We start from the raw sequence: 22,073 nt of genomic DNA on the forward strand, positions 1-22,073 counted from the left end.
CTAGGAACAAAACTTAGCAGGTAAAAACCAATTTTCTTCTCTCTCTCATTTGACTTCCAGAGGCCAGAATGATTTTAAGTGCCTTGTTTCTTAGCCCTTGGGGAGGTAAGAACTGGACATGCAGGCCTCCAACACTGGGGGCAGAGCACATGAAAGCACCTTTGAATTTGGCAGATTTCTATCTGAACCCCTGGGTAAGTTGCTAGAGTAAAAGGATATTCCTCAGATTTAAGAGGATATCACCACAGTGGTAATGGTTATTTCCAGATTTATAAAAGCAAATTTCAATGAGAACTTGTGCAGAATTACTGAAGGAGGCTTAGAAGTTGAAAAATGAAGGCATAAAGGTCAGATCAGACAATTCTCCTTCTCAAACTCAAGCAAGCCCAGCAACCTAGGGTGAGCTATTTATTACTGATTACAGGGATTTACTACAAACTCTCATACTGTGGTACTCAGAGTAAGTTACAGGATGGAGTACTTTATATCAGTATGATGGAGATGGACTCCACCACTTTCACTGTGAGAGGTTACCGGTTAAGTATCAAATAGAATACAAGTCTATGCATCCTACATAAAATCATATACGGACATCAACCGACTGGCTCAATGCCACCATTTGACTTCACACTCCACAACATAATCTTCACTCTGCCAATAAAGGTCTTCTTTCCCTTCCCTCTGTACAATCTGCTCACCTATGTCAAGTAAGAGATCATGCACTGTCATTGTCAGGCCCAAAAATCTGGAATTCCCTCCCTACGGAGTTATGACTCCAATCAGAATTAAACATTTTCAGAAAGGAGGTAAAAACATGAAGGCCTATCAGGATGCAACATAAGTCATGATCGATCATGTTATTCAACACTGCCTGCTTTTATTTCATTTTTTTTTATATTATACTGTTCTGTTTGATAATTTGTTTTAATTCTTAGGCTGATGCTACTTGCTTTCAAGTTTTTGCTTTTATTGTTTTATTACTAAACTGTATTGTATTTTATTTTTCTCTGATCTCACAAAATTATGTAAACCGTTGTAATGGTCCTCGGACAGTATATAAAATCATTAAATAAATAAAATCACAGGAAGAGAGACTGTTTGCAGAAGAGCACAACAAAATCTGGTATAAACAAGCAAATGAAAGCTCTGACCAAGCCAGACATTACACACCCAATGAGTAATTTATAATATGTTTATTTAAGTGACTTCTGCTACAAGGACACCACCAGAAGTCAGAAAGCATTTCAGAATGTTCAGTGGAAGAGGAAATCTGGTCAAGATCAGCTGAGCGACTGTCAAGTTTAATGTTCACTCCTCATAGCCGGAGGGGAGAGGATTCATATGAGGGTTGTGGAACAGTGTCTTGTCTCCTTTGCCCCAGGGGAAAGGCTGTGGAAGAAAACAAAATATAAGTCTTACAAATAAGGCTAATTAATGGAATAGCAGACAATTCCTGCCTTGTGATTGTGACCATTTTGTGTTCTCCTAGAAGCAGAAGATGCTAATCAGAAGATAACTTTTGCAGTACTACAGAGGTTCTGACACTATTAGTAGGAAATCCCTAGCAAAGCCCGACTTGCAGTCCCAGGGCTGGCAATGCTCTGAGCTCACTGCAATCAGCAACAGAGCCAAGTTTCCATGGTCTCCCCAGCCCACTCAGCTCCAGGTCAGTCACAGCACCTCTGACTTGGCTATGCACGCTGAGCAGTTCCCTCCCTTAATGATTTTAGGCTTCTTGGCTAAGTGCTATTTATTCTCATTTCCTGTTTAGTTGTTTTTATTTTATGGTTTGTTTTCTATAATTTTGTTGTATGGTTATTTCCACTATGTTAGTGTTCCGTGATTGTGTATAATTTCTCTTGCTCCTTTCTAGCAAAGAAATAAGATCCTTATATTTTGGGGTACTTATTTCTGTGGTGCTGGTTACAGACAATGAGCATAGCAAGGCAGCCAATTTATGGGGCATGAGGGAGAGTAACCCCTGTGAAAATATTTAGCAATATCCTGATACTTAACATATCCTCTAAGATTTTTTTAAATCACAAAATACAAGGTTCTCCATGCAAACCCTCAGGGCTGGTGGATATCTCCTGCAAAAACGGAGAGGGCAGACCCCACCAAATTTTTGGGTACATGAACAAATAAGATGCATTACCTTAGATCATATCCCAAGATATTTTATGTCAATTTGTTTTCACTTTCATTCTCTCTCCCACCTGGTGCCTTTCCATTTTTTTTCTCTGCCTTCCCTCTTCTTTCTAGTTTCAGTTGTCTCCTGCACTCCTTTGATTCACTATATTCCACCTCTGTATAGCCTTCCTTCTGCCTCTCTCTAGTTTTCCTCCTGCACTGTGCTTTCCTACTATGCACCCCCTACCCTCTTCTTATGTATTCGCTTCCCTATACTCTCATTCCTCTACCCTCATCTTGTGCCATCTCCACTATACTTATGCTCTCCCCTTCCCCTCGCTGTTTCTCCACGATTCTAACTCGGGACAAGCTACGCACTCAGGCCGATGCAGTATCGGCGCCTAGAAAGGAGGCGCTCAACGCTGAGCGCCCGCTTTAACATGCGCCCAACCACCTCTCCCGGAGACCCGATGTTATATTCAAATGACCTGCCGCACTAAAAAAAAAAAAAAAGTTATGCTAGGGAAAAATGTGCATCCCTAGCGCCTTGGGTGCCTCGGAGACATGGCTGGGAGCCCATGTTTGACCTGCCCTAAGCTCCCTCCCCCCCAAGGTCTGGCCTCCGATTAATCTTTTTCACTGACAATTCTCAGTGAAAGGACTAAATCGGCAATAAGTGACGGAGTGATCAATATTAAAGTGTCGGGCATGTAATATTAATTTATTCACTCCTTCACTTATTGCCAATTGGTCCATTCATTGTCACATGTCAGTGAAAGGACCAATCGCGAACAGTCCTGGAAGTACAGAAAAGCAAAAAAAAAAAAAAAGTACACGGCCTATCCACATCAACTAGTCACTTCCACGATCCTCATTCCTCCCTCTGAGATCCTCAGAAAGAGAGCATATGCCCATCCTACAACACATATGCCTCACTCCTGAGATCTCCTGACTAAAACAGAGATTTGCTACCAAAAATCTTTCTGCTGCTTTGCTGTCAGCTCATACTCCTGGGGGAATTCTGCGCAAAAAAATTAAAAATCTGCACACCCATTTTCCTAATTCTGCAAAATTATTTCTCTCTTACACATACCATCTGTCACACACATGTTCTGTCTTCCCACATACAACTCTCTCTCATACAGTCTCTCAGGCAGAAACCTATCCACCCACACCAGCTAACAACAAACACACGGCTCACACATACACTCTCAGGGCCTGGGCCTCTTTTTCAAGGGGAGGTCAATTCAGGACTCCCTTGAGGCTTTTACCAGCAGAATGGACACGGAAGAGGCATGGATGTGCTGCAATGAAGAGAAGTAAACACGCTGCAGCTAAAAATTACAAAGCTGGAAAATCCGTGGCAGAGAAAAACGGAAAAGCTGGAGGACTTAGAAACCAGATCCAGACAGAACAATATTCCGTTTATTGGTCTCCCGGAATCGCTACCAGTCAAAGATTTATGTCTGACCATTGAAAACTTGGCCCCCAGGAGTGCTAGGATTGTCAGAACTGCAAGGCCATGTACAGGTGGAGAGAGCACACAGACTGAGACAGCGACGAGACAATCTGCAGAAGCCAAGTGTGGTAACAGCTCACATTTTGAATTTTGCACACAAGGCAGAGATTCTATGTCAGTTTAATAAGTGGCTTACTCTGAAGTTTCAAGGAAAAAAAAAATCCTGCTTTTCCAGGACTATTCGGCTGCAGTGGCAGTGAAAATGAGAGCGTTTGCCACGTGCCACTGCTTTGGTGCAGATACAAATCAAATTTGCACGTCTATTTGGCAAAACTTAAAAGAGTGGCACAATGCAAAACCTGATGCAAGTGGCGCAACCATTTGTGGATATGGTGCCTCCATGGTCACCACCAGATGCTTTGGATGTCAATGCGAAAAATGATGTCCAACGGGGAATGTTCAGTGGAAAGGGAGAAGATGACTACATCGTCATGGTTATATCCTTTAACATTTTGATTGTTACCCTTACACCCTGGTTAGTGGGGTACTGTGTGCGAGTTTACTTATCTACAGTAATTTATAGATAAGATATTCTGTTGGCACACAACCCAGAGTACTATTTGTTTGTGTTATAACTGGGAAATTGTCTATGAATATTTGTTTACTTTTGATAGCTCCTTGTACTCCGATGCAGGAGTGCCAGATGTGCAGAGGATGGGAACAGGAGGAGAGGTAAGGGAATGGAGGGTGGGAGGAGGTTGGGGGTGGGGACAGATAGGTGAGCTCAACAGCGGTTGTAGGAGTATATTTATCATTGAAGGGGAAAGGTCGGTCAGACCCTATCTGGTTATATGGTATCGGAGAAGCTACGCAGCTGGCTTTTATGAGAGGATACTGTCTATAGTGTCTTCCTGCATGGAGGAGACTTTGGTATGCTTCATTATGTCACAAATATGGGGGTCGACAATAAAATGCATCACATGGTATTTTGCAGGTCTGGGTACACCGGTAAAAAAGGAAGAAGGTGTTATCACAAATCCAAAAATTAAAAAGGCACTGTTGCATTTTTGCAGAAAACCCATGTCTCAAAGAACATATGAAGTTAAAACGACGATGGTAGGGCAGGTGTTTGATTCCCCAAGGCTCCTCTAAAAGCAGAGGTGTCACCATTTTACTCCATAAATCGGTCTCCTTTACAGCACAAAAGACAACTGCAGATAAGGGAAGGCGGTACGTAGTGGTATCTGGAACTCTTTGGGAAGCCTACTATTTTGGCTGCAGTCTATGGGCCAAACACCTATGACCCCAAATTCTTAACAAGACTGATGTCTAATATTATGGGGTTGGGGATCTGTGCTATTTATCCTGGGAAGTGATCTAAATTGTCTCATGGATCCTGCTGTATATAAGTATCCTGAAAATTATCCACAAATGTGAGGGTATGTCCAATATCACACTACTCAAAGAACCCACACTTGAAACCCCAAATTTTCTTCTTTTTTTTTTTTCTGCTGATTCTATTTCTTATTCCATTTTTAATTGCAAAATTCACACTTAACTGTGTAACCCCTATTCTTAAAAGAATGTTATTTATAGTTATTTCATTTTTTCTTAAAAATTGTGTTTTAACTCCTTTGACTTGAAAATATTTAATAGGTGTGCAGTGATGCTTCATAAAGTTCAAGGAGCACTAACCTTAAGTGCCTTGCTCAAGTCTTTGATTTAATCATAAGCACCACCGTCCACCCAATTTTAATTATTTATTAAATTCCTCAAAAATATTTTTTTATTTTTTTATTTTATCTTGAAAAGCTTTTCTTGTTTCTTTCTTGTTTGTTTCTAAAAATGTTTTTAGTAAGTGTGAAAACACTAAAATACAAACAGAGAATGTCAGGTCGCCAAAAATTTAAGACGGGAGCTCCAAATCCCAAATGGCACTTATCTTAACGTATGAAATCCTCGAAAAGGTAGTCTTTTGGCGGCACTTGCCCCAACGAGGCCAGGTTTCAATTACTCTTCATCAGGGGAAGCCACTCTCTCGCTGCACCCTGTAGCACAGTATCTTTCATTAATTTCAACCTTCATAAGAGCTCGTCCTCACGCTGCTCACTCCACACTCCTCTTCCAAAAGATGGCGAACCCGCTCTCCTCTGTTCAGCGTCCCGGTTTAAAGGGACTCCATCACGTGACTTTAGGCATGGCTGAAACAAAACTCCTCCCCTTGAACAGAAATTCAGAGGAGGGACAGCCAGTCAATCTGGTCATTCAAACCCACAGGCGTCTCCATTTTTAATGTAAAAATCCAATACTGTTCCCTCCGGTTTCAGCCATGCCTAAAGTCACGTGAACCGTGTTTGTATTTTAGTGTTTTCACACTTACTAAAAACATTTTTAGAAACAAACAAGAAGAAACAAGAAAAGCTTTTCAAGATAAAATAAAAAAATAAAAAAAAGAGATATTTTTGAGGAATTTAATAAATAATTTAAATTGGGTGGACGGTGGTGCTTATGATTAAATCAAAGACTTGAGCAAGGCACTTAAGGTTAGTGCTCCTTGAACTTTATGAAGCATCACTGCACACCTATTAAATATTTTCAAGTCAAAGGAGTTAACACAATTTTTAAGAAAAAATGAAATAACTATAAATAACATTCATTTAAGAATAGGGGTTACACAGTTAAGTGTGAAATACACAGGTGAATTTTGCAATTAAAAATGGAATAAGAAATAGAATCAGCAAAAAAGAAAAAAAAAAAAAGAAGAAAATGTGGGGTTTCAAGTGTAGGTTCTTTGAGTAGTGGTATATAGGTATCCAGCAAATTTGGCAGCCTATGGTAAAGCTGCTAGAGGGTAATAAGCTGCAATTTTTGGATATCTGGCAAATATTGAATCCCCATACTAAAGATTATACCCATATTGCCAGGTCTCATCCCTCTAAATCCAGACTGGATTATATTTTTTATTCTAAGGGATTGTTTGGGCACTGCTCTAGGGCAGAGATTGAATAGATGACCATTTCGGACCAGTGTCATGTGTCATAAAGCTAGGCATACAAAGATCTTAGAGTTAATGGAAAATGCCAGCATGGTTATTACAAGATACCAGTTTTAACAGGTTTCTTTGTGAAATATGGCAAGAGTTTGTGCATTATAATGCCCAGCATAGTTCTCAGGCAATACTATTTTGGGAATCAGCAAAAGCTGTGTTGAGGGGAGAAATAATTGGGTATACTATTCGGAAAAAGAGGGAGCTGGATTGAGATATCCTGGAGCCTACTAATAAAGGAAGCAAAACGAGCATATGTGAGCGTCCACTCGGAAATGGACAAACAAACCTTTTGGTCTTTTCAAAGTCGACTTAATGCCAAATTACATCAGAGAGCACGCACATCTATAACTGCTCTTAAACAAAGTGTATGTTCACAGAAACAAGATAGGCAAGCTTGTCACGCCTAAAATGGGGGCTTCTTTTATAACAACGCTGAAAGATCAGCAGGGAAATTTGGTATCCACCTCTGGGGACATTGGGAGAGTTTTTCAAGACTACTACCACTTTCTATATTCTAGAGAAAATACTGATGTAGCTGATAGAGGCTTCTAGGAAAAGTAAAAAGTCATGGGATAGGTGGCGATGTCCTTTCGTGGATTGCAAACTGGTTAAAAGACAGGAACAGAGAGTAGGATTAAATGGTCAATTTTCTCAGTGGAAGGGAGTGGACAGTGGAGTGCCTCAGGGATCTGTATTGGGACCCTTACTTTTCAATATATTTATAAATGATCTGGAAAGAAACACGACGAGTGAGATAATCAGATTTGCAGATGACACAAAATTGTTCAGAGTAGTTAAATCACAAGCAGATTGTGATAAATTGCAGGAAGACCTTGTGAGACTGGAAAATTGGGCATCCAAATGGCAGATGAAATTTAATGTGGATAAGTGCAAGGTGATGCATATAGGGAAAAATAACCCATGCTATAATTACACAATGTTGGGTTCCATAATAGGTGCTACAACCCAAGAAAGAGATCTAGGCGTCATAGTGGATAACACATTGAAATAGTCAGTTCAGTGTGCTGCGGCAGTCAAAAAAGCAAACAGAATGTTGGGAATTATTAGAAAGGGAATGGTGAATAAAACGGAAAATGTCATAATGCCTCTGTATCGCTCCATGGTGAGACCGCACCTTGAATACTGTGTACAATTCTGGTCGCCGCATCTTAAAAAAGATATAATTGCGATGGAGAAGGTACAGAGAAGGGCTACCAAAATGATAAGGGGAATGGAACAGCTCCCCTATGAGGAAAGACTAAAGAGGTTAGGACTTTTCAGCTTGGAGAAGAGGCGGCTGAGGGGGAATATGATAGAGATGTTTAAAATCATGAGAGGTCTAGAATGGGTAGATGTGAATCAGTTATTTACTCTTTCGGATAGTAGAAAGACTAGGGGGCACTCCATGAAGTTAGCATGTGGCACATTTAAAACTAATCGGAGAAAGTTCTTTTTTACTCAACACACAATTAAACTCTGGAATTTGTTGCCAGAGGATGTGGTTAGTGCAGTTAGTATAGCTGTGTTTAAAAAAGGATTGGATAAGTTCTTGGAGAAGTCCATTACCTGCTATTAAGTTCACTAAAAGAATTTAGCCACTGCCATTAGCAATGGTTACATGGAATAGACTTAGTTTTTGGGTACTTGCTAGGTTCTTATGGCCTGGATTGGCCATTGTTGGAAACAGGATGCTGGGCTTGATGGACCCTTGGTCTGACCCAGTATGGCATTTTCTTATGTTCTTATGTTCTCCTTGAAAGACATTAAGTTGCCTTCCCTAACGGATCGTCAGTTAGAATTTCTGAACAGGCCTATCAATGCAGTAGAGATTCAAACTCCTATAGCAGAGCTCAAACCCTTAAAAGCACCTGGGCCTGATGGTGTTATTTTATAAGACACTGCGTTTGGAAGTAGTTGAATCCCTAAAAAACCTGTTTCAGGCGATGATAGAGCAAGAAGCAATGCCAGACACCATGAAAATGGCGCACATTATTATACTACCTAAGCCGGGCAGGGAACCCCAGTTAGCGTCTTATCTCGTTAAAATGTAAATATCAAAATATTTGCAAAAATATTAGCTAACCGCTTGAAACTCATTCTGCCTGACAATTTTGATAGGTCAGTCATGATTTGTGCGGGGACGAAAACAGAGTATGTACGTCCGCAGAATAGGTTCTTCAGACCCTGTGTGTGACTAGCGGGGTAGAGGACCCAGATCTAATTGGATTCAACATGGAGAAAGCGTTTGACATGGTGGACTGGTCCTTCCTAGCAAGGATATTAAACATTATGGGATTTCAAGGGTTCATCAAGGAGGAAATTCAAGTTTTATATAGCAATCCAGCTGCTAGCATGTGTGTCAATGGAACTGTATCCCCCCATATTATTTAGCCAGGGGCACTAGACAGGATTGTCCTTTATCGCCGTTACTTTTTATATTATCAGTTGAACCATTAATCCGAGTATTAGATGAGTACCTTAGACAGATAAGAGTTCATTAAGAATAACAACCTTCCAGCGCTATTTTTGTCTGGTGACGATATTTAACTATTTTCGCCAGAAGCGAAACGATACTGGGCATTTTTGCCTGCTGTGGCACTTTTTCTGGCTTTAAAATTAATACTGATAAGTCTGAAGCATTAGCTCTAGCAGATGGATTGGAAAGATCCTGGGAGGAATTTCCTCCTCAATGGACTGCCCAAAATTGAAATATTTAGGGGATTTATCTTCATAGGGAATTGGGAAAATGGTATGACAGTAATGTAGACCCCATTTTTAAAAATAAAACATAGGCTTGGGTGACATTACCATGGAGCAGACACTGACAGCCCCAATGGATATGCGTTATGTTTTACACACACATGCAGAGAAAATCTTTCTACGTGTGAGCTCTAATATTTTAGTGAGCAACAAGCACCAAGTGTGGAGGGGGTTGTAGCAGCATTTGGGGGTATCGTAGGATTTTTCTTTGCGGCTGTTTGTGGAAACCCTGATTTTGTTCCTGGGGCCCATTTAAGACAAAGGGGTATTGACACCCTCAGTTTTTTCGTTGATCCTCAACATAGCATAGCTTTGAGGTGTTTTAGGAATCACTGGGTTTCCAGAAAAGGGTTTTCTGGCTTATAAACAATTATAAAGCTAAATAAAATTGTTCCCTGACCCCAGGATCCCATTTACTTCTGTTTTTCAGACATTGCTATGCAGTTTTTACACCAAATGCTATAAGCTGTCTCATATGTACCATTTTTTACATAAACAGGCACAGATGAGTACAGTGGAAAACCTGGTGGTCAAGTGGAGAGCTGACAAAGAAGAGGATCCGAATTACTTCAGATGTCCTTGAAGGGTCTATCACTGCCTACACTGATATTATCTCTGCAGCTTTGAGGGATCAATATTTATGGGTTCTGTATAGAATTGTAATCTATCCTATGCAGGCATTCCGGATGGGTATAGCCAAGTCTGCCAGTTGTCTCAAGTGTTCTAGTCCACATGCTACATTCATACACAATATGTGGGCATGCCCAATGGTCACAGCCTTTTGGAAAGAGAGATAATATGCAAGCTGACTGCATTATTACACATTACTATCCCTTGTAAGGCATCTGTGTGTTTGTTGGGAGTGGGATTAGACAATTTATGTGGGACACCAGTGAGCTTGCTTTTTGTAAATAAAAGCCTAGCAGTCGCTAAGAAATGCCTACTGACAAAGCGGGTCACTGCAGAGGCCCCTACAATGGCCTTTTGGCACTGAGAATTAGTAATGTTACTCACACTAGATTATAGGTCCTGGCTACTTCAGCCCCGGAGAACTACTAAATCCTCTCTCCAAATATGGAGCCCCTTTATACAAGCGTAGTACATTTCAGATGGGAGAAGAGTAATATACACGATCTTCAATGAAAAATGCAGATCGGAAGATGTTCCCTCAGGTACTCACATGGCTGATATATAAGGAAGATGGGGAGGGTTGTAGGGGATAATGTGGAATATTGTTTAGAAGCTTGGTAGATTTGCTTTCAGATGATTGTACATTTGAAAAATGTGGGCATGTGCTGTTTCGTAGCTATATTTGTTATGATCTTTATGCCAAAGAAATTTACACACAAAAAAAACCACACCTTTGTGGGGAAGTCAGAGTCCGCTCAGCTGTCCAGTGCCAGAGCACATGTCAAAGGCTGCAGATCTCTGGCCCAAAACAAATGAAAATACAAATCCCCCCTTGACCTCTGCCCCTGTCCCCATTCACCTGCTTTCCCCTCATTCCTCGAGCCCCCACCAGAAACACCCTCCCCCTCCTCTCCTCGCTCACCAATTGTATAATCCTGGCCTTCGTGCCACTATGCCTCCATGCGAACCTCGCCCATGCCGCACTGCCTCCGCGCGCTTCCTCTTCTGGCAGGCGAGCATGCTAGCATAGCACTCTCGGAGGCAGTGTAGCCAAGACTGCTACGCTAGGCAAGAGAGGAAATCTCCAATTCTGTGAGGGGAGGGAGGAAATCTGCAGGAAAGGAGAATTTTGCGCAAATTCCACATTCCGCAGTAGCACAGAATTGCCCCAGGACTAATCTTATCACTGTAACACTACACCCCTTCTACTGCTCACACTACCCTTGAAAGTCATTTTATGATTTGTTCGTATTTTCTAGCAATGCCATCTCTTGCTCTGATCTACTTATTCTGTTTCAGAACTTAAGAAGTGCCTTGCTGAGTCAGACCAGGGTTCACTGAGCCCAGCATCCAGTCTCTGACAATGCCTTTCCCAAACCTACTTATTATGGATTTTTCCTTCAGAACTTGTCCAATCCTCTTTTGAACCCCGTTATGTTAATTGCCTTGGCAACATCCTCTGGCAACAGATTCCATAGCTTGATTGTGTGTTGAGTGAAAAAAAAAAAAATACTTCCTATGTTTTGTTGCCAGTTTCAGGCAGTGTCTTAGTCCTGCTTGGAGCAGAGGAAGGGAATGCTAACTCTTCAAAGCTAGTCAAGAAATGTATCAAGTTTAGTTCAACAAAAAGGTCTCAACCTTATATTGTTTTTTGTTTAACCTTTATTACTGTATAGCACAATACATTACTGGCCAAGAACAAAGCTAGTTCTCTTCTGAACTCCCTAGTCTCCTTTTAGATTTTGGTTTAGTTCTTTTTTGGGGGGAAGAAGGAGCCCGTTTCCTCCTGCTCTTTTGGGCTTTCAGCATAATCAAAACTAGGACTGGGATCCCATCCAATGATCCCTCATTCAAAACTACTCGGGAATGTTTCATATTCCCCCACCATGTACTGGAGTAGACACTGCAGCAACAGTCCTGGGGCAGGGATTATGTACCAGGGCTTCTTCCAGAACCCTGCAAATCATGGGCCCTGAATCCAGCCACCAGGTGTCACCATTGTGCAACAACTAGGACTCCCTCCTCCCTATAGCATCATCAGCTCCGGCTGGCCAAGAAAGTGGAAGACCTAAGCCAAGAAATGAACCCAGATCCCTCCACCTAGCAATGCAGCGCACTGGTTCAACCAGTTTGGTTTATTTTGAGATTTAATCAACATTTACATAACAGTAAAAAATGGCAGATAAAGACCATCCAGTCTACCTGGTTCAGATTCATCTTCTTGACAGATGTGCATATAAAAATTCCCAAATGCAACCGAGCACCAACTCCTCCCTGATCTCATATCTGTCCATTATTTTCTTTTCTTGTACATGAGCACAGTTTACAGAACGCATTGGTCCTGGATAAACAGTGGCTAGCAGGTGGGATGTCTCTAGCATTCTGGACAATATAAGTGAGCAGACTGGATAGGGTGGTTGATCTTTTTCTGTCATCTATTGTGTTACTACTTTGTGTTATCTGTAAATATAGCTCACTCAAGCTGTCAGACGACCTTAAAAAAATGGAGAAATTATTTACCTGATAATTTTGTTTTCTTTAGTACAGACAGATGGACTCAGGATCAGTGGGTTTATGCTCCCCTGCCAGCAGATGGAGACGGATCAAACTAGTGACCCCAAGCCTGCCAGTATTCTCTTCAAAAGCAACTGTGGACAGACTAGCAAAAAAGCTTGATTAAAACAGATAACCAAAACTGTATTCAACCAACCATAAACACTGAACTCACAAACGATTCTAGGTACTCCAAGCTAGGGACTAGATGAACACTTATCAGTAATCACTTGGGACCCAGAGCCCCACAGGAGGACTACTGACACACTCATGCGGCAGCCAAGGGCAGAAAGCTATGTCCATCTGTCTACACTAAGTAAAACAAAATTATCAGGTAAGTAATTTCTCCATTTCCTAGAGTGTAGATAGATGGACTCAGGATCAGTGGGATGTACCAAAGCTATTCCCCGACAGGGTGGGAGGTTGCCCGCAGTCCAGTCAACACCGCACATGCAAAGGCTACATCCTCCCGGGCCTGCACATCCAGACGATAAAACCTGGAAAAAAAGTGTGAGGACCACAACGCAGCTCGGCAGATATTGACAGGAGACAGACTAACCTCAGACCATGACACTGCCTGAGCCCTTGTGGAATGAGCCCTAACCTGAGTAGGCAACCCCCACTATGGAGAACAAACAGGCAACCATCTTTCAAAGAGACTCACAGACATCCAGATACAACACGACAAGACACTTAACATCCAAGGAGTGCAAAAAGCGAAACTCCTCCACATCCTTGACCTTATCCAGCGATGGCAAGGAGATGGACTGGTTCAAATGAAAGTCCAAGACTACCTTGGGCAAGAAGGATGGAACACTATGCAGCTGTAATGCCCCCAGAGTTACCCGAAGGAACAGCTCCCGGCAAGACAAGGCCTGCAGCTCAGAAATCGGATGTGCAGAACATTCAGCCACCAGGAACACAGTCTTCAAAGTTAACAACCGTAAGGAAAGGCTACGCAATGGTCAGAATGTAGGGCCCACCAAAAAGTCCAGCACCAAATTAAGACTCCACAATGGAACAGGTAACCTCAAGGGAGGCCCAAGGTGTTTCACTCCCTTCAGAAAACGGGCCACATCAGGATGAGACGACAAGGAAACACCATTCATCAAGTCTCTGAAACAGCCAAGAGTCAAGCCTTTATTCAATCCATCCTGCAAAAAAATCTAGAATGAGAGGGATCTTAACTGAACAAGGAAGAACACTCTACTCCTCACACCAGCCTCAAGAACTCTCCTAACCTGCACATAAGCCAAGAAGTGGACAATTTGCAAGTGTGGAGTAAAGTGACAATCACTGCAGAGGACTAACAGGCAAGCCCTCTCAAGGGCCAAACCATAAGAAAGAATCAAGTCAGACTCTCGTGAAGAACTGGTCCCTGCTGAAGCAGATCCATGTGCGGTGGAAGACTAAGGGGGGCCTCCCCCAGGAGTCGTTGCAAATCCGCATTCCACAGACACCTGGACCAGTCCGACGCCACCAGGAGTACTAGCCCCCTGTGGCCTTCAATCTTGTGAATTATCCTGCCCAGCAAGGGCCACGGAGGAAAGGCATAAAGCAATCTTTCTTCCAACCAGACCTGACAAGAGCGTCTATTCCCAAGGACCACGAATCTCTCCTGCGACTGTAGAAGCGAAGAATCTTCGCATTTCAAGAAGTCACCAGCAGGTCTAGGAACAGAAAGCCCCAGCAATCCATAATCAGCTGAAATGCCTTGGTTGACAACACCCACTCTCCTGGGTCCAGACGCTCCCTGCTGAGGAAGTCCGCTCTTACGTTGTCTTTTCCTGCAATGTGAGAGGCCGAGATCATCTGCAGATGACCTTCCGCCCATTCCATTAACTGGTCTATTTCCTGCGACATTTTCTGGCTCTTGGTTCCTACCTGGTGATTAATAAGGGCCACTGTCGTTGCATTGTCCGACATCATGCAAACCGCTCGATTCCATAGCCTGTGGCTGAACTGCAAGCATGCCAGCCGTACTGCCTGGGCCTCCAGGCGACTGATGTTCTAGCGGGACTCTTCAGCATTCCAGCGCCCTTGGGCCATTAACATTAAGCCCCCCAACTTTGGAGACTTGCAACTTTCGTGAGTACCAACCAGGCCGGAGAGGACAAGGGAACTCCTTTCACCAGATGATCCTCCTGCAACCACCACTGGAGGCAGGAGCAGATTTCCATTGGCAAGTGGAGCCAAACTGCATAATCCTGAGACTGCGGATTCCCACGAGACAGCAGAGAGCGCTGAAGAGGAAGCATATGCACCTTTGCCCACGGCAATAAAAGCAAGAAAGACTTCTTGTTTGAAAAACTTTATTTAAGTCTTTGGACTGCATACTTTGTCTACTCTCCTTCTTTGTGTGTGCATTACTATTGGAGAGTAGAAGTTCTCCTATTTCCATTGTTGGATTATCCCCCCAGTCAAGGCCATGACCAACCTATCATCAGAATTGAAAGAGCCAGGCTTAGGAAAATTCGAGGAAAACAACTTTCCGCAAGAATCCGAGCAGCGTTGACACAGGTTAGAAGCCAAATCAGGCTGAGAAGCCCTAATATGACAGGCAACACAAACAGAAAGACGCTTAGGTTTCTTGCTTACAGGCGCCATCGCTGCGGTAAACAAGCGTCAGAATGGCTTATGCTCAAAAATGAAATGCGCCCAAAAAAATAAGCGCGGCAAGGCTCACGCACAACCTGTAGACCAAGTTAAGCACGTAAAAACGTTTGTGTGCATAAAAAGCGCATCCAAAACCAAATGCACAATGCCGATAAACTGTGCACACCGACAGCCTATAGGGGGTAGCAGAATATGCACAAGAACATGCAAAAACGGCCACCGCGGCCTACCACACGGCGTACAAGAAAAAAGTCTGTACGGGGCCTAGCTCACAGAGGGCCACTCAACTTACCAGGCTGTCCAATTCGCCAACCCCAAAGGAAGCTGTAACCAATGTCGGCATGGCGCACCAAGAACTGAGAATGGAGGAAGTCCAGAAACCCCTCTGTCTCTGATTCAGGTAAAAAAAAATTATTTTTTTTAACTTTACCTGAGCTCAGCACTTACCGGTCATCATCATGCTCTGCCTCCTTTCAGCTGAACTAGCAGCTAAGTCCATGCCAGGAAACCCAGCTTCCGGAACAAGGCGTACCTCTGAGGGACCACGGAAATCACCTCAGGAATTCTTAACTGGGGGGGGGGGGGGGGAGGACCTTTAGGTATCACCACAGGAGAGCGGGGCTTTCTTTTCCTGAATTTAGAATTTCAAATTTCTCCTTTCCAAAAGCTCAAAGCAATTCCCACAGGGAGATGTACACACATCATCTGCTGGAAACGGAGAATACTGGCAGGCTGGGGTCACTGCAGGGTTATATATACTGTGACGTCAGCTTGCTCCATCTCCATCTGCAGGCAGGGGAGCATAAACCCACTGGTCCTGAGTCCATCTGTCTATATGCTAGGAAAGCAATTTTATGTGAAATGGATTATGGACACTGCTTGTATATCTCCCCACTCCCTGTCCCCATATCCCTAACCCCCACATCTAGTTCTTTCTTGCTCCCTTGCCCCCCACAGGAAACAGAAAAAAAAAACACCTGTGGAAGCAATAAGAGAAGTAATATCTGTTAGTGACTGCAAGAGCTATCCCTGGATACTGAAACACGAGTCCAGTCTGGTAGAGACATCAAGAGGTGGCCCCAGCCTAATAGCAGGCTGCCTCATGGCAGCAGCATTGGAATAGCTGCATGTTTGCTTTTCCTCCTCCCTTGGTAGTTCCCCTTTTGACTGGAAGCACAGACCCACAGGGGAGGGGGAGGACAAGTAGCCCTGAGGTCAGTAAGCACGTTTCTGCACTGCCTTTACAGAGGGCAGGGAGAGACTAAGGGTCAGTGCTCTGGACACAGTAGTAGCAGAATGCTCATGGCCTATAAGAGAAGAGCGTCTGCATCCTCATACCAAACAGCAAAGGATTGAGAAGTTCAGAGAGCACAAGTACTCTTTCACTTATTCACAGGCTTATTGCCAGTAACTAGAAGTGTCTTTAAATCAGCAAATGCTACCCTGCCCCATTACTTCCCCCTTTATGGCTCTCTCCAGAGGGCAGCAATTCCTTTAGGTTTCTGGGGTGAGGCACAGTGTGCCTCACTGATTGTATACCTTGGTCCGAATGCGCAGGTGGGAGTAGGGTATGAACTCAGGTTGCTCATGTGAGTGATGCTGTGACTTCAGGTATGCATTTAACATGCAGACCCCAACCCCAGGCAGCGCCACCACAAACGTCAGAATCTTCCAAGTCCGAGCTGTCAGGTAGAGGAAAAAAAAAAGTCAGATGAAGGACACTAATGCAGTCCTAGGAGTTCTTTGCAACAAGACTACAGATGGGCTAAAATACCATGACTATGCCCACAGAAAGAAGTGATGTCAAAGAAATCTCATAGATTTCTTTCACTGGGTGACCAGGGAATTAGATCACTGGATGTGGTGTACATGAGATGTCTCACACCCGAGACACTAACAAGTTCAGTTTGCTTGCTATATGCATGGTCTGTTACAGATGGTGGCAATCACAGCCTTACATCCATTTACTGTATCAGGAGTAAGGTTTGCACACCAAAAATGTGCACAGACCACAGGCACAACTGCATGCTCTGCTGAGCATAACATATTACATCAGCACACAAGTCACTATCACAAAAGCAACCAGCATGACCACAGTACCCTGCTTGCTGAGCATCAAACTGATTTTCTAAGGAAAAAATGCAGGCTAATAAGTACAAGCACAGGCAACTAAAGGAAAAAAAAAAACCAGATTCCCTTCCACTTTTGATTGTTAACAACTGAAAAGATTCAGGCTTCCTTTTTTTAGGCCACCCTTCCTCTTGCTCTTCTCAATATCATGCTCCATGGATAGGAGGAAGAAATCATAGATCTCTAGGCAAGCTGGCCAATGCCACTCATGCCTTCATTGGGCTAATTATCCAGTGTTGCAGGATACAAATTAAAGGCAACTATGCCTGTATCTAACAGCTTACACCATCATCATCAACCGAGGTCTGAAATGACATGCAGACACAAGCAATGTCAGCATGGGCAAGTTGGAGATAATGAAACACCAGCACAAGATAGACAGGCCACAAAAGTCATGACAACAGGTGATGGTCTAGATCCATCCCTTTATTCGCCCACTCCTGTTAGGAGTACCTAACTCCTGGATATAGAAAATGGAATGTATTTTCTATAGAGAAACTTATTTGCAAGTGCAGGGAGATACTATATCAGTCTGCTTGGGAAACCAAGCAAAAACCTTGGTTTCCCTCCTCCAACCTCCCTTCCCCTCGCCCCTCCCCCCCCCCCCCCCCCCCCCCAGTTCGATTATCAGTTTCATTGTAAAGCCCTGTTGGTTACTTTTTTGTTCCATGGAAACCGATGTGATATTTTCCTAACGAATGTCGGTATACAAAAAACTTTAAATAAATAAATAATAAATAAATTGTAACATGTGCAGGGTGCTTTCCTAACGCGTGCGATACCATATTTAAAAGAGGGGTCACGCTAAAAAGGAGGTGCTAGGACAAACATGGCTCTTCAAACGAGCATACCCCGACTAATTGACTACCATCCACATCTACAACTCTACCCCCTACCTGATCCAAACTTACTAATACACTTCCCGCATCTACCCGCCTTCTCATCTCCCTCCTCCTCAGACTTCCATATTCCCTTCTGCTCACATTACCTCTCCGCCACCCCCCTCCTCCCCTAACCTTTACTGTTACCCATGTTACCATTCCATATTCCCTTCAGCTCACCCTACCTCTCCGCCACCCCCCTCCTCCCCAAACCTTTACGGTTGCCCATGTTATCAGTCAAATTTGACTGCATCCTCCCTTGTATATAGTTAATTTTCAGTCTCTTGTATATAGTTTACAAGCAGATAATAATCTTTTGTAAAGCCTGCTACTATATCATTTTATATTGTGAACCGTTATTTATATTCATTGTAAAGCTATTTGCTATGTTATGTTACACTGTGAACCGAGGTGATGTTTTGCTACGTGCCCCGGTATATAAAAATTCTTTAAATAAATAAATAGCGCACCCCTAGCGCCTCCTTAGTAGCAGAAGCCCAGGAGAGGTAACTGTCAGCAGGTTTGGAAAACAGATGCTCAATTTTCTGAGCTCATAAAATTGAGCACCCTTTTTCCTAACCTGATCTGCCAGCACATTTGTTTTTTAAATGAAAAAAAATTTTTTTTTTTTACTTTTTGGTTCCTCCTACTTAATATCGCCACAATATTAAGTCGGAAAATGTACAGAAAAGCAGTATTTTCTGCTTATCTGTATACTTTTTCAGGCTGCTCAGAAATTAAATGTGCATAAAATGTGCAGATCAGGTGCACATTTTTTTTACTGTACCCCAGGCAAATAGCAAAAGCCTCAACATGTATTTGCTTGTGATGAGCACTATTAGTTTTCAGGGGGTTTGGACACGTGTTTTGGATGCACTAAACACTTTATTGTATAAAGGGTAGTAGACACGCATCCAAAAGCTGTGACCAGAGTGCTCATCTGAGTGCACTTTACTATATCGGCCTGTTTTTTAGAAGGCATATTTGTGTTTTATTTAAGAAAATCCAGTCTTCATAGAACTTAGAAGATTAGTCCTGGGTTTAGTTAGGAAGGAAGACGGAGGGGAGAGACAGTCAGTTCTAGCAAACACTTCCACAGTAAAATGTTTTCTTTTGTTTTCCCTGACAATTTCCCCCAGCATCTTTGTACTTCCAGCTCAACTGGAAGCAGGGCTAGGATCTGGACGATGAGCTTCCATTCACAGCTACGTGGAGCTCAGTTTATATCCACTCCCAGTTTACATTCAGTTAGGTCCTGGAGCATGAATCCGGCCACAATATCTCCAAAACCCACCAAGGAATGGAACTTACCACCTGAGCCCCTTGTGAGATAGTTTATGTGCGACTGAATCGAACTTGACAAAGGCAGCCATTTTAAACATTTTATTATGAAGACTCAATGCATGCTACTTATTTTCCAAAAAAAAAAAGAAGAGCTTTAAATATTAAAGTGAACATTTTAAGTGTCTAGCTGCCTTCTTTCCTACATAAATTTGCATATGGTTACCACAGCTCATACAGATTGCAATTTTTTGTTTTCTTTACAGAGAATTGCGTTTCCTGTTGCTGATCAAAGACCTCCAGGCCCTAAGCAATGGGCTTTACCCTCTCTGCGATTCCAGATAAGAAAAAGCGATTGAGGGCACACGAACTGTGACAAAAATCTGAACGAAGAGCGATAGCGACTACTGCAGCACGATTCCAGTCAGTAGCACTAGTCTGACCCTCGCCCTTGCTTGCCCTTGGGCTACCGAAGGCCGCAGCGAGGACCCCGGAGCACAGGGGAAGAGCGCAACCCTCGCTTCCACCTTACCCGAGTGTCCTTCATGCTGCGCCGCAGCCGAGAAGCGCCGCCCGCCGGCCTGAAGGCTGCGAGCCAGGACCCGGGAGACTTTGCCTAGCGCCGCCATCTTCCCGCTACTGATGTCACTGCGAGCGGAACTGATGCTACTGTGCGCTTGAGGAGACGCCTCCGACTCGGTTGCAGAGCATTCAGCCAACGATTGGGTGACCTCATCTGACAGCGCCCAATGCCGTCCACCTCAGGATTCTAGATCTTTTCTACGTGATACTTCCGCGCCAACGCCGCAGCATGAGCTTCCTTTGGTCTCTGCGCGGGGTTGGGTTGCTCGTTTCTCCAAAGAATTGCTACATTTTGGTGAATTTCGTCAGTCTTTTGCTTTAGTCGCTATGTCTACAGCAGGTAAAGGTTCCAGGAAAGGACAACGCTGCACCAGCTAGTGGGGACCAGCACACCCTTTACCTCATATGTTTGGGGCCCGACCATGATTCCAGGAACTGTAGGCCTTGCCGGTAGTATTTTTCCCCGTGGACTTAAAACTTAAATATGAGAATCTCAAGTAGAGCTGTAGCCAGACCATTTGGCATCTATAGCCAGGTATAAAAGTGCGCCCTCGCCCGGGCACGAACACAACTTACAGCACCACGAAATGGGACAGTGTTAAATATAGAGGCTTTCATTTTCATGCTTATTTTGACCCAGACGTTTCCTCCTCTTTTGGGATTCCGGTTCAGTTGGAACCAGTATGGGGAGCCTGGTACCATGAACCTTCATTCAAAAACTGAACTGGAAACCCCAAGAAGCCCGATTCTGCATGCCACCCATGCAACATCAAAGAAAGAGAAACATACATTTCCTTCTGTTTTGTGTAAAAAGATACCAAGAGCTGCACATTCCCGAAGATGACATATTCCATTCGTTAAACTGAATATAAAATGTTTTGGGAGTTTTTTCTACTTTTGCTGTCTGGACATTTTATTTTTCTGATCACTTTAATCCTCTTTATACTGCTTTCCTCTTGTTGGTCTCCTCTTCATTTTCTGTTTCATTGCTTTCCTGTCGTCTTCATTTGTTCCCTTATATCTGGCTAATATTAATTGTTTTCTTCTCCTTTTTCTTCATTCTTTCTCTCTGCCTCTCTATCCACTCATCTAGATTTCATCCCTCCTTCTGTCCCTCCAGGTCTTTGTGCCAATGCCACATCTCACCACCTCTCCCCTCTATTGCCCTCTCTCAGTCCTCCTTTGCCCCCTCATCGAGTTGCTCCTAAAACTATCTCCAGCTATCTGTCCTCCTTGTCTTTCCTCTCAACAGCTGCATCCTTGTTCTCCTGAAACTCCCTTACCCCCAAATCCTCCTTTCCATTTCCCCCTTGCTCATCTTCCAACCAATCATACCTTCCACTCTTCCTAGGATCAGTATATGGGTATTAAGCAGTCTAGGGATGTGAATCGTTTTTGAACGATTAAAATTATCATCAGATAATTTTAAAATCGTTAGAGTGCACGATACAATACAAATGCCCCCCAAAATGTTTTAAATTACCTGGGGTCCAGTGGGGGGGTCCCGACGCGATCTCCCTCTCTCTCTGGCCACGGCTGCATTGAGAAATGGCGCCGGTGGCCCTTTGCCCTTATCATGTGACAGGGCAAAGGTAGCACCGGCGCCATTTTGGTTCCTGGCTCCCAACGTCACGCGTGCAGGAGATCGCCCCCGGATCCCCGCTGGACCCCCAGGGACTTTTGGCCAGCTTGGGGGGGGCCTCCTGACCCCCACAAGACTTGCCAAAAGTCCAGCGGGGGTCCGGGAGCGACCTCCTGCACGCGGGCCGTATTGCCAATCTTCAAAATGGCGCCGGCGCTACCTTTGCCCTCACTATGTCATACGGGTCGCCCGTATGACAGCTGGGGGTCCAGCGGGGGTCCGGGGGCGTTCTGCACGAGTGATGTCGGGAGCCAGGAACCAAAATGGTGCCGGCGCTACCTTTGCCCTGTCACATGATAAGGGCAAAGGGCCACCGGCACCATTTCTCAACACAGCCGTGGCCAGAGAGAGGGAGATCGC

General features: G+C 43.7%; 1 protein-coding gene and 1 long non-coding RNA gene across 2 annotated transcripts; one reads left to right on the top strand and one right to left on the bottom strand.

Moving 5' to 3' along the window:
• Positions 1–1,178: 1,178 nt before the first annotated feature.
• LOC115100828 (cytochrome c oxidase subunit 6A1, mitochondrial) lies at positions 1,179–20,154 on the bottom strand. Its single transcript, XM_029619778.1, has 3 exons — positions 20,022–20,154; positions 16,737–16,879; positions 1,179–1,389 (listed from the first exon to the last, which is right to left on the bottom strand). The coding sequence occupies exons 1-3, from the start codon at positions 20,116–20,118 to the stop codon at positions 1,309–1,311; spliced, it is 321 nt and encodes a 106-aa protein (XP_029475638.1). The 5' UTR covers positions 20,119–20,154; the 3' UTR covers positions 1,179–1,308.
• On the top strand, positions 8,268–20,965 carry LOC115100829. The gene is made up of 2 exons (XR_003859193.1): positions 8,268–10,570; positions 19,756–20,965. It is a non-coding gene; the product is annotated as an uncharacterized LOC115100829 (long non-coding RNA).
• Positions 20,966–22,073: the final 1,108 nt, after the last annotated feature.

This window comes from Rhinatrema bivittatum, chromosome 11, assembly GCF_901001135.1.
Source record: "Rhinatrema bivittatum chromosome 11, aRhiBiv1.1, whole genome shotgun sequence".
Classification (NCBI taxonomy): domain Eukaryota; kingdom Metazoa; phylum Chordata; class Amphibia; order Gymnophiona; family Rhinatrematidae; genus Rhinatrema; species Rhinatrema bivittatum.

Bases quoted from the DNA above. Each gene is read 5' to 3' on its own strand.
- LOC115100828 (XM_029619778.1), bottom strand. From the start codon at position 20,118: ATGGCGGCGCTAGGCAAAGTCTCCCGGGTCCTGGCTCGCAGCCTTCAG. The intron at 16,880-20,021 runs GTAAGGTGGAAG...TCTACCTGACAG, and splicing joins GCAGCATGAAGGACACTCGG to CTCGGACTTGGAAGATTCTG. The intron at 1,390-16,736 runs GTATACAATCAG...TTTCTTCCACAG, and splicing joins ACCTGCGCATTCGGACCAAG to CCTTTCCCCTGGGGCAAAGG.